The 13527-nt window shown below is 41.0% G+C and overlaps 1 protein-coding gene across 1 annotated transcript in view; it reads left to right on the forward strand.

Moving 5' to 3' along the window:
- Positions 1-13527, forward strand: part of csmd3 (CUB and Sushi multiple domains 3) — a 751933-nt gene that overhangs the window by 500247 nt on the left and 238159 nt on the right. The window contains 1 exon segment of the mRNA XM_033020379.1: positions 12936-13049. Within this exon segment, the coding sequence (XP_032876270.1) occupies positions 12936-13049 (114 nt within the window).

The following is a 13527-nucleotide window of genomic DNA, read 5'->3' on the forward strand; positions in this document are numbered from 1 at the left end:
GGTCCGAATTCATCACCTTCTGTTTCTCATCTTATTGGGTTTTGCAATAATTTTTGCGTGTATTTTAATTTAAATTTGCTTCTGTACTTTACATTGATTTATTAGTACTGCATTTTGGCAAGTAGGCCCATGCACTTTTTTTTTAAATTTGCTCACTGCTCTGTTGTAGATTTATCCATGGACAGATTTGCCCAGTTTGCGAAGAACACCCGCTCTTTCTGCACAGAACTTATCCTAAATCAGTCTAGAATCTTAATAACTGTTTTGCATTTCTCCGCATCTGACACTATACTGAAAACAATAATGGAAACAAGAGATTGGAGATGCTGCTAGCTGGAGCAAAAAACATACTGCTGGAGAAACTCAGTAGGTCATACAGTATCTGTGTTTGAGGTGAACCATCTTCACCTGCCACTACCCAAGTTCCATAACTTGTTTCTCCTTGTTTGCTTCTAAATATCACCCACCTGCCTCTTTCTCCCAATTCCATCTTTCCCCCACTTGGCTCCAACAGCCCATCATTCATCACCCCTCCTCAGTCCACCCCCATCTCACTCCTACTACACTCCTACTACACCCTGGCTCTTTCCCTTTCCACTCTCAATCCTCGCACAGTGACTCAACCCAAATCATTGACAACTCCTTTACCAGTTCAATCTCCTGAATTCCCCAAGCTGTGTGTTTTATTGGATGCAATAATTGGTCAAAAATAAACATTGTTTTTTTTTGGAGGTTAGAAAATGAACCTCTGATTCGGAAGTATGTTCAAACTTCTGAAGTAATTTGGAAGGTTCTGGAGGTCAGAGCCTGGAAATGTGACTTCCGACGCTGTTGCTAGTTTCACAGTTCAGGGAATGTGCTTGTATGTGTTGAACGAGATGCTCCTTGTATATTAGGAATAAGAATACTTTATGGTCACATGTGACTAGGCACAGTGAGATTCTTCGCTTGCATACACAATGTTAACAAATAGCAGCCACCTACAGTGCTGACAAAGTTGCAAAGCATGCCGGCTCCTCCTTCCTCCTTTTGTTCTCCAACCCCCCCCCAACAACGGTTTCCCCACGCCGGGTCCCCATTGTCCTTCTCCTCCCCCCTCACGGCGGTTCTCCACGCTCTCATCGACCATCGACCGTGGGTCGACCCGCAAGGCTTCACCACCGCCGATGCCCCATCATCGCGAAGCTTCAACGCCACCGCCGCCGAGGCCTCATTGCTGTCAACTTCACGCCTCCATAGTGCCAACACGGGCCCGAGCCGCGGGCTCCTTTGGCAGCTTTGCCCAACCTAGGCTTCTACGCGCGAGGCCCCGGCCGGGCCCCGACCCGGGCTCCTACGCGGCGATCCGGGAGGCATCGAGATCACAGCTCCTCGATAAAGGCCTCCAGCCGCATTCCCAGTCCACATCCGTGGCCAGACAGGAAGCCTTCTGACCGGGTGGCCTGTCGGGAAACCTTAGAACATGGAACATAGAAACACATAGCACAGGAATAGGCCCTTTGGTCCACAATTAATGTGCAGAACATGATGGCAAAATAAAATAATCTTATCTACCTGCACATGGTCCATATCTATCCATTCCCTGCATATCCATGTGTAAAAGTCTCTTAAACACCACTATTGTATCTGCCTCCACCACCACTCCTGGCATCACGTTCCAGGCATGCACAATGCTCTGTATAACTATCTTGCTCAGCAACATATTTTAAACTTTGTCCCACATACCCTAAAGCTATGCCTCCAGCCTTTGATATTTTCACCTTGGTTAAAAGGTTCTGACTGTCTACCCCATCTATGCCTTTCATCTTGTTCCTCAATTGAACACCAATGTATTCCAATTTTAGAAAGGGTTAATTCATTAGGCCAACTTAGACTTAAAAGTTAACTGCAGAGGACGTTTTTTTACTTTAAAATAATATTGATGTCTTTAAATTACAGATAAGGAAATATGTTTTTTTTAATTATTTACAGCTTTTTTTTAATATCTTCATTCATTGGACATTTAAGGGGCTGTCCCACTGTACGAGCTAATTCAAGCATTCTCCCGCGTTTTCCCTGATTCAAACTCGGAGAATTACGATAGTAGCCACTCGTAGGTACTCGGGGCTCTCGTGGACATTTTTCAACATGTTGAAAAATCTTCACAAGTCTTCACGAGCTTACCGCGTTTACTGAGTACCTGCCGTTAGCATTACGAGCCGATAAGCGACGTCCCGAGGTCCGGCATACCCGCTACATACATTCTATGTGCTTACCACGAATTTGATTTTTTTTTTAACTCAGTAAAGCTCTTGAATTAGCTCGTACAGTGGATCAGCCCCTTTAGAATTAGTTGCAAAGATCTGACAGCATGAGTTGTAATTAGGCCACAAGGGCAGGCCTCGAGGTCCACCAGCTAGGAATTAGTTGCTGTCCACTGACAGAACGATGGCCACACTTGTGTCCTGCCTCAGTGTAATCTACTATTCTTGCACCTTTGTACTTAAGTATGGTTATACATTTGTATAGTAATGTTTTGTTGAACTATATGCACAAAAGGAATTTCACTGTACCTGTGGAAAAAAAATACAATTGAAGTACCACTGATCATAGATGGACACAAAAACCTGTAGTAACTCATTGGGACAGGCAGGGAGAGATGGAATAGATGACGCTTGGGGGCGAGACCCTTCTTCAGATCATAGGTCAGCTGTAGCAACAGATCTAGGAGTTTGATGAGACCATGGGAACACAAGAGCTTGCTACCGCCATTGGGATGGTACAGGAGTAGAGGAGAAGGTGGTGGTAGGCGAATGTGATGCACCTCTCGTGACAACAAACAATCTGACTAATGTTGACTGTAGTTGGATGATACACCATACACTATTATGTTTTGAACTAAATCTGGTTCATTATTCATTATATGGTCTATTAAAGCTTGTTCCTTCATTGGGTTAGGAATAGAGGTTGAATGGAACTACTCAAAATACACTCCAGTAACTGTACTTTAAATGTGAATTGCAATGCTTAGTTAAGTCTAGAATGAAAGTTATGTTTTGTTATTACAACTATCCTGCCTTTGCTACATGCTCTGCTGTGTCATGCATCTGATTTGAATATTTATGTATCTGGCAGTTTACCATCGAGAGCCCAAACACATCATTGGCTACTGCCTTGAACCCTTTCCTATTTTGTAGTTGTGCTCGTCACCTTTCAGTTTCATGCTTCCCTGTCACCACGTCCTTCGCGTCCCCTCTCAACATTAAAATGATTCTATTCTCAATTCTCAAGGCACCTCTTTAATTCTGCTATATTTCCAATCTTTCATGCAGACTTTATTATATTAGAAATTGAGTTCTCAGCAACGTCTCTGTATGTGATCTGCGGGGGAGGATAATTCAATTCCGACTAAGTGGACAACGACATGAACAGAATTTATTACTGGCGTGTTGGTTATGGTATTACTGGCGTGAGGGTTATGGTATGAGTGCAGGCAGGTGGGACTAAGGGAAAATAATTGTTCGGCACGGACTTGTAGGGCCGAGATGGCCTGTTTCCGTGCTGTAATTGTTATATGGTTATATGGTGGGGGGTAAAGTTCTAGTTGTAACTCAAAACGTTGACCATTAAATGGATATTAATTCTCACTATTTCTGCATTCAAGCTCGCAGCATCTGATTTAGACTGCAAGTGCATACGCCTCTGATAAAGCTAAGACTTCCAGGCGTGGTTCGCAAAGTGCATTAGGCTGCTTAAGTATGCAACTCATATTTTATGCTGACTGTAGGATTCTGATTACAACATTTGGCACATAGGGATGAGATTGTGCTGCTCAGTTGTACAGGATCTTGATCAACTTAACCATAAAGGAACCATTATAAGCCAATTCCACATATTTAACAAGTTTATTTTTGTGGACCTCACAGAATTGTGTCCCTCAGCAGGACAGGCAGCATCTCCGGAAAGAAGGAATGGGTGATGTTTCAGGTCGTGACCCTTCTTCAGACTGAACCCTTCGCAGTCTCGACCTCAAAAGTCACCCATTCCTTCTCTCCAGAGATGCTGCTTGTCCCGCTGAGTTACTCCAGCATTTTGTGTCTACCTTCAATTTAAACCAGCATCTGCAGTTCTTTCCTACACAGAATTGTGTTCCTCCTTGACTTAGAAGAATTTATAATCTGCTACTAAAGAATAGAAGGTCCCCTCTTTGGATTGCTTCCATTCTCTAAGGCCTGATGTTGGTAAACACCCGTTGACAACCAAATCATGCCCCAGCCTTTCTGCCTGAAGATTACATTGAGTGCGATTTAAATGGGACCAAAGTTTCATTTGGCTTGTGGACAGTCAGATCTACAAAATGCTTTGTGCACCGAGTTTGTGTTAGTCTTGGCTGAAAGTTGGGCCTGTCCCACTTGGGCATTATTTGCACGTCATTTACGCGACATAATTTACACGTCACGATGCACGACGCGCGCATCATGGCGCGTGGTGAGAAGTGGTGGCGTAGTCAGTGATGAGCGGTCGCACGCGGCGCCCCAGGATTTTGGGATTCACAAAATCTTTGCACGCCACCTGCGTGACGCGCAAATGACACACAAGTGGGACAGGCCTTTTACTTCCTGCTCTGTGTTTTCACTGTAGTGTTCTGTTTATATAAAAACAGATTATGCTTATGCAACTGCTCATCGGACTGGATATTGCTAGCTTGCTATTCTGTGGATTCAGCCTGTCACATCCTCAATCGATGTCAATCCGTCCAACCGTTCATGTTCCAAACTTTTAATTCACATCTTTAAATAATTCACATATTATTTTGCAAAACAAAGGACACCAAAGGCTTATTTCAATTATTTAGTCTGGGGAATGGACCGATTAAGATCCAGAGGAGAGCCGACTCATAACTATCAACCATTGATTGGAATTTAAGATGTAAACATGTTCATAGTGAGGCATGAGCATAACCTTGCTCCCGTTTCTTCCTGTTACATTTTCTTTTTATTACATTCTGCCAGACTACATGAATGGAATAATCAGGCTACTTTGCACCATGTTAAAAACATCATCCATAATATGGATGTTGGATTATTATAACAAACTTTGCAAACTATTAAGCAATACATTTTTTAAATTAAATAAATACTCCTTCATTCAGTGACAGAAAGACAATGCCATTACATAAACTGCATGTTCATGATGAAGTATATGTTGCAGACTGCAACTATCAGGAAAGTGTCTCAATTTATATTTGAAAGGAAAATCAGGTGAGAGAAATGTGTTTCAAATGACTGTCCCAGGAGTCCAACATTATTTCCTATTTCAGTGCTGTTTTCTCACACTTTTTGTAGGAATTATGCTTCCTTCATCACATTTTTGCATTCACCTCTTTAATAATTTGCCCTACTTGTTTTGAGATTAATATATATAATTTTCATTTTATGTTATAAGAACTCTGTTTTGTATCATTCATTTCAAAATTTGTTCTTATCTATCAAAGGTGGTTGGATCCAAGCTTTCTTCTCCTTTCAGGTGCAGGAACAGTAATATGATCATGTAGGAACATTTGAAAGATCTTAAAGAGACAAGTCAAGAGTGTTTTATTGTCAAATGTCCCAGATAGAACAATGAAATTCTTACTTGCTGCAGCACAAGAGAACATGTAAACATAGTACACTGTAAACAATATAATAAACGAGGGAGAAAAGAAGAAGAAAAAAATAAGTGTGTACACATTCACAAGTACACACATGTGTGTGTGTGTGTGTGTGTGTGTGTGTGTGTGTGTGTGTGTGTGTATATAGACACATACACAAAAAAACAAACAATAGTAGTGCAATAATAATAATAATAATAAAAATAATCTATTGTATTTCAGAGTTTATTTGAGGTTGTAGTGTTTAATATCCTAACTTTAATCAGTAATAAGTCGAGAAATAAAGCCTACATTATTCAGTGAGGGTGATCTCTGCCTCGAGGGGGAAAATGTGAATCTGAATATATAAACATCTTGTGAAAGTTGGAATTTTTAAAGCTGTAATCGTGACTAACGTGTCAAATATAGGATGAAATCTACATACAGGCTGGTCTCTGGTTGATCCATTAAACTTCACCCCACTCACCTTAGAGCTAGGCTCTCCGGTGTTGGATATTTCCACCTTGTGGGGGAAAAAGGTTCTGACTTTGTGCCCTATCTATGCCTCTCATGATTGTATATACTTCTATCATGTCTCCCCTCAACCTCTGACATTCCAGAGAAAACAATCCAAGTTTATCCAACCTCTCCCTGGAGCTGAGACCCTCTCATCCAGACAGCATTCTGGTAAACCTCTTCTGCATCCTCTCCAAAGCCTCCACATCTTTACTGTAATGGGGCAACCAGACCTCCACATAATACTCCAAATGTGGTCGAAACAAGGCTGTATAGAGCTGCATCTTTACTTTCTGTCTCTTATATTCTATAATCAATGCCCCTTGCAATGAATTCAAGCATACCATATGCCTTTTTTTTTTGTTAGAAGCTATTGTACAATAAAAAACAATGATCGACATAGCAATTATATAATTTTCGTAGAGCTTCAGTTTTAACATTTTATAAACTATTAACTAGATAGGAAAAAAAGGGAAAGAAGAAAGAAAGAAGAAAAAAAAAGCAAGGAAAAAAAACCAGAACTAGAAAAGGTGAAAAAGAAGCGAAGGTATATCCCACTACCTTTCCATACGTCTGCTCACCCAACCCTACCACCGGTTTTGAGTTTGTGTTCAACCATTATGTTGTTGAAAAAATTCAATAAAAGGAGACCATATTTTTGAAAATTGATCTGGTTTGTCAGTCAAGACAAACCTTATTTTTTCTAGATGTAGTATCTCGATCATTTCAGTAATCCACATCTTCACTGTGGGGACTGTTGCCTTTTTCCAGAATTTAAGTATAAGTTTTTTCGCAGTTATTAAACGGTAGCCAAGGAAGTGTCTTTGAAATATCATTAGATTAGCGCAGCCCTCTGACATTCCTAATATTTTTGTATTAATATTAATATTAATAGTTTTGGATCTGGCTCCAATGGAGTTTTAAGTGTTTTAGAAATAATATTGAATATTTCCGTCCAGAAGTTTTGTATTTTTATACAGGATACAAAAGTGTGAGTTAGGGTGGCTTCTTGAAAGTGACATTTATCACAGAGAGGAGAGACAGTTGGGAAGATCTTGTTCAATTTGGTCTTTGAGTAGTATAACCTATGCAATACTTTAAATTGTATCAGGCAATGCCTGGCATTTAAAGAACAGTAATGTATGTATTGTCGGCTTTCATCCCACATATCTTTCGAAATGGGTAAACCCAGCTCGTCCTCCCATGCTCACCTATAAATCTCAGAAGGTGAATTTCAATATTTAGAAGAGTATTGTAAATGTAAGATATCAACTTGCTTGTATCGGCATGTCTATTCAGTCATCTAATATATCAGGATCCATAAGAGAACAATCTTGTGTATATGTTTTCACGTAATCTCGAAGTTGGAGATATCTAAAAAAATTATGGGCATTCAAATCATATTTCTCCTGCAGTTCTTGAAAAGAAGAGAGAGTCCCCTTCTGATAGGGGTCTCCCACAGTATTGATTCCCTGATTCTTCCATTGAGCAAACACCACATCTAAAGTAGACAGTTTAAAAGAGGGATTATTTGCAATGGAAACCATATGCCTTCTTAACCGCCCTATCTAATTGAGCTGTCACCTTCAGTGACCTATGAGCTTGGACTCCAAGATCCCTCTGCACATCAATGCTGTTAAAGGCCTTGCCATGAACTGTCTCCCCTTTCAGCATTCTAAAGTGCAACACCTCCAATTTGCTCGGGTTAAACTCCATCTACTATTTCCCTGCCCTTTTCTGCAACTGATCAATTCTCACTGTATACTTTGAGAGCCTCCCTTACAGTCCAGAACTCCAGCAATCTTGATGTTATCTTCAAATTTACTAACCAACCCATCTCCATTCACATCCAAATAATCTGTATACCTCACAATAGCAGAGGTCCCAGCACAGATCCCTGCAGAACACCACAGATATCAGACCTCCAGTCAGAATATCTGACCATCACAACCCTTTGCCTTCTATGAATAAGCCACATCTGAATCCATACAACCAAGTCATCTTGAACCCCATCCATTTTAAACTACTGGATCAGCCTACCATGAGGAACCTTATCAAAGGCCTTATTCATATCCATGTTTACAACATCCACTGCCCCACCTTCATCAATCGCCTTTGTCCCCTCAAAAAAACTCAATCAAATAAATAAGACACAACCTGTGGCACACAAAACTGAGCTGGCTATCCTTAATTAGCCCCTTCTCTTCCAAATGGAACACAATCCTGTCCCAAACTCCAATAGCTTTCCTACCACAGACGTGAGGCTCACTGGCCTATATTTTCTCTCTGTATTCTCACTAGCCTAGATTCTCTCTACTTCCCTTCTTAAACAAAGGTACAACATTGGACACTCTCCAGTACCCTGGGACCTCGCCTGTGGCTAGAGAAGAAACGAAGATCCTCGTCAAGACAACTGCAATCTCCTCTTTTGCCTCCCTCAATAACCTGGGATAGATCCCATCAGGCCCTGGGGACCGATCCACCTTAATGCTCATCAAGAACCTTACCACTATTTCCTTCTCAATCTCAAACTGCACTAGCATATTTGTATTCCCCACACTGATCTTGCTGTCCTCCAAGTCCTTCTCTTTGAAGAAACTCTCGACACCAAAGCACAACACCGTATAAATCTAGGAACACTCTGACCTATTATTTACAACTTATTGTTGTACTGTCAACCTAATATGGACTTATTACTCCGAAGTTTGAACTAAGTGGTTAGATATGCCGTCCCACCTCCTTCAGTAAGTGAGTTCACGTTTGTTCAGTGTCCAATGTCACCTAACATGATGTCATATTTTCTAATAAAAATACAAACAACATTATGTTCAAAAGTACTGTTCAAGCCATTTATTTATTATTATTTTTTCATTGGATAGAGCTCCATATTTTCCATAAAGAAATCTTCCCAAACTTGCTTCTGAATGAACCGTCTCAGATCATATGGTCGTGAGCAGGAAGGAACTGCAGATGCTGGTTTAATCCAAAGACATACACAACATGCTGGAGTAACTCAGCGGGACAGGCAGCATCTCTGGAGAGAAGGAGTGGGTGACGTTTTGGGTCGAGACCCTTCTTCAGACAGCACCCTCATATAGAAATGTTTACCTCCCTCTACGATAAATTCCTTTCAAATGCTCCAAATTCGTAATCAAATTGATCTCTTAACCTTACATGTTTCAGGAAATCAATTAATGTCATCTAATTATGACATAATGATTGAAGTCTTGGTGACAAATGCATGCAATCCTTCTAAACGTATGCCCCATAAGAATACCAGTAGTGCGCACCCGAGCTGTGAATTGAGCTGGCTTGTGTAGCTGCATTAAATATTTATTTTATTTACAATTCTAACCCACAATTTATAAAGGTTAAAATATCAATAGTTGTTTGTAATAATTATATGCTTAAACAATAACAGAACATAGAACAGTACAGCACAGGAACGGGCCCTTCAGCCCACACTGTTTGAGCTGAACATGATGCCAAGTTAAACTGATCTCATCTGCCTGTACAAGATCATTATCCTTCTATTCCCTGCACTTCCATGCGCCTATTCAAAAGCCTCTTAAAGCCACTATTGTACCTGCCTCCATCACCACCGCATGGCAGTGCCTTCCAGGTCCTCACCACCCTCTGTGTAAAAAAACTTGCCCCGCACATCTCCGTTACATTTCCCCCTCTCACATCATAGCCATGCCCTCTAGTGTTGGACATTTCCACCCTGTGGAAAAAGGCTCTGACTTTAAAACATGGAGGTACCATATGTCCGATGTTTATGAGTACCTCTCTCGTGAAAGTAATCTTTGTAGGGTTTTCACAGACGACACAAACGAACAAACACATACAAAACAGCAAGGAGCAGTACACCATGGCTGCCATAGCCGGCGCCAGCAGCAGCTACACTGCAAGCAGCTAAAAATCTGTAGCCTCCCTTTGATCTGGTATTTTGTTGGTTCACATGCTTGATCAATGGTGTTTTATCATTAATGTCTTATTATTATTAATGTTTAGTGTTTTCTGAGTCATTCGTAACTGTCACGATATGTCATGTTGTAACTTGTGGGCGGAGCACCAAGGCAAATTCCTTGTATGTGAATACTTGGCCAATAAACTTACTTACTTAAAATATGGCTTACCTATTTTGATTATGTGATTGGAGATGAGGGTAGTTGGGAAGACTGTTGTATCACATTGTCACAGATAACAAAATGTTAAATAATCTAGAAATTAGATCGCAAACCAATCAGGTAGGCTGGCCCCTTCCTGGGGGCGGAGTTGGATCCATGGGAGGTGGTCATGGAGGGGGGGGTGCTCCTCAAACTGCGGAGCATCCTGGTCAATACAGCTCACCCCCTCCATGACCCACTGGTTAAACTGAGGTGCATCTTCAGCAACAGTTCCACCAAGATGCAGCACAGAACACCACAGGAGATCCTTCTTCCCTGTGGCTATAAAAGTGCCCAACTCCTCCCCCTTCTGTCGTGGGGTTGAGACGGACTCCCCCACCTCCCCAATCTTTGCACATCCCCCAAGCATTTCCACTCGTCACTTTAATTTCATGTTTCATGTATTTTGTGTTTTATGACTGTTGGCAGATCAATTTCCCTCCTGGGATAAATAAAGTTCTATTGTATTGCATCATATGCAATATAACACAATCCAAATTAATACTTAAAACATGGATTTATATCCGTTCCACTACTTGTAACTTTCTTTCCAAGCTCTTGAATCTAACTATCTCCTCCAATCTCTCTTTCTTCCTCTCTATTAGGAACAGAATCACCCTCACTTAATATATTTCTTACAACCCTTCTAATTGTACAATGAATCAAGTATTATGTTTTCATTTCAACTCTACTTACGTATGTGAAATGTGTGCAAAGATTCTCCTTGAGCCTCCGCTTGAGTGGAAGTACTGACGGCCATGAACAGCCCAATTGTAAAGGATTGTGAGATAACATCTTCTATACATTACTAAAATCTGATCTTGTTATCTTCCTGTTTGCGCGTTCCCTCCTCTCCCACACATAGAGAGGCAGGGATTGTTGGGGGATGAGGGGAAATGAGCCACGCCTGCACAGTTAGGGGCTATAGGTGAATGGTGGAATATTGCATTGGGGGAACGGGTTGCGTTGGGGGAACGAGTAATTGGTGGAATATTGCATTGGGGAATGGGTTGCGTTGGGGGACTGGGACCCAACATGTCCCATTTAGCCTAATAACCTATAAAAATGCACACTTTGTGTAAACATTTGCCCAGTGATATTATGCTGGAAGGAACATTTGCTTTCGTTCAGTTCAATTTAGTTTATTGTCACGTGTACCAAGGTACAGTAAATAGCTTTGTTGCGTGCTAACCAGGCAGCGGAAAGACTATACATGATTAATATCGACCCATTTACAGTGTATACATGATAAGGGAATTATGTTTAGTGCAAGGTAAAGTTTGTAAAGTCCGATCAAAGATAGTCCGAGGTTTTCCCAATGTGGTGGATAGTAGTTACGGACTGGTCTCTGGTTACGGTAGTGGTTTTCGATGATACCATTTACCATACCATTGATTTACCATTCTCATATAATTTTATTGGCCAATGGTTGTAGGTTAACATGCAGGAAATTTGTGATTACTGTCGTTGCCATCTTTATAACCTTAAGACTAGTGAATTATGTCAGAACAAACACAAAGTATGCATGCCGATTTTCTTCATAGATGTTTGACATTTGCAAATAGTCACCACGATATTATCTGAAAAAGAGATACTATAATAATTATTTGGATTTTACAAAATATTTGTTGTTAACAAAGTTTAATGACTACTGCGGTGATCAAAGTGTATCGTTTCTAAAGCGTACCTTTCTCCAGCCACCCGGTCATCTTATTCCATTCTCTTCCTCCTCTACTCATCTCCCACCACTACACACTCCACCATTTCCTCTTTGTCCACTTCCCCTTCTATACCCTCTGACCCATTCTCCCTACAGCTTTGCATTTCACTACTCCCTTATCTGACCCTACCATCTCCGTTTCTCTTTTCAGCTTTATCATCATCTCCACTCCTCTGCCAACCACCCCAGCTCACATGCAATGCTTCAGTCTATTCATGCCTCTCTTGTCCAGTTTTCTCTGCCCTGCTCCTTCAGTCTGAACAAGGTTCCTGACCCGAAACGTCATCCTTTCCTTCCGCAGATGCTGCCTCAACCGTTGAGTTTCTTCAGCATTTTGTTTTTCCACAATATTCCAACATCTGTAGACTCTTTGTCACACCTATGGCCAAGTATGGACCGGTACATTTCTCCACTGTGGAATCAAAATCATTTGTCGATAATATGCCCAGTCATCAGTGCAGCAACTGATCATTTGTTTAGCCTGTTCAAATATTACTTTGAATTTTTCAAGAACATAAACTCACACACGTTGTGTAAGCATACCCCTAATCCAATCAGGATGGAGCAGTTGACCTTCAAAATGATCTTCATAAATGTTTTATGGTTTCTTTTCCTGAAAATACAACCTTGGGGGATATGGGGCTATCAAAGCCTCTAAGACTGAATCAGATAGCCACTGGCCAACCTCATGTAAGCTTCCATTCCCTAGACTGGTGCCACTTTGTACCACTTCAACCTGGATCAGTTTCAGGATAAATGGCATCTACAGTGTTCTCGGGCTAAACAACCTGAATGGGCTGCACTAGCTGTCATGATATGTGGAACTTATGCTTTAGTTACTTTTGTAGAATGTTTGCCATTTTAAATGAGTAAAACCTAAGTAACTTTTCTCTCTCTGCTGGTGCCTTTGCCCCTGTGGCAGTGGTGTTTGGCCAGTTTGTGTTTTTCCAGACTTCCCTTCATGATGTCGTTGACATATTCGATGGACCCACTCAGCAAGCTTTACTTTTGACTTCGTTGTCAGGGTCTCACTCAGGTGAGGTTCAACAATGCTGTGCGACTTTTGGACCTGGTTTCTTTGGCACCATTTAATTTTACCGTGGTACATTAATGTTATTTATTTTAGCACTATTAAAAAGTGCGTAAAGAAAATTATCTGGAATTCCTGCTGAAACTACAGAGAAATGGTGTTACAATTGCCCCCATTGACTTTCAGAAACACTTACACTTATAGGAGGCCTCACTGAAATTCAAGAGATGCTGCTCTTGTAGATCCATTGCCAGCTACCTTTGATAAGCAAAATGATGAGCTCTTGAAGCTGTAGGTGAATGCTAAATTGCTATGTCTTGCAGTACAAAGGTACAACAGACATTTATTATCACATACACCAATTGGTGTAGTGAAATTTGACTTGCCATGCAGCACACAAAGACTCAACATTAAAGAATTTAACAATAAACATAAAAACATCCCCCCACAATGGTTCCCACTGTGAGGGAAGGCACAGAGTCCA

The sequence above is a fragment of the Amblyraja radiata genome, chromosome 4, assembly GCF_010909765.2.
Source record: "Amblyraja radiata isolate CabotCenter1 chromosome 4, sAmbRad1.1.pri, whole genome shotgun sequence".
Lineage (NCBI taxonomy): Eukaryota > Metazoa > Chordata > Chondrichthyes > Rajiformes > Rajidae > Amblyraja > Amblyraja radiata.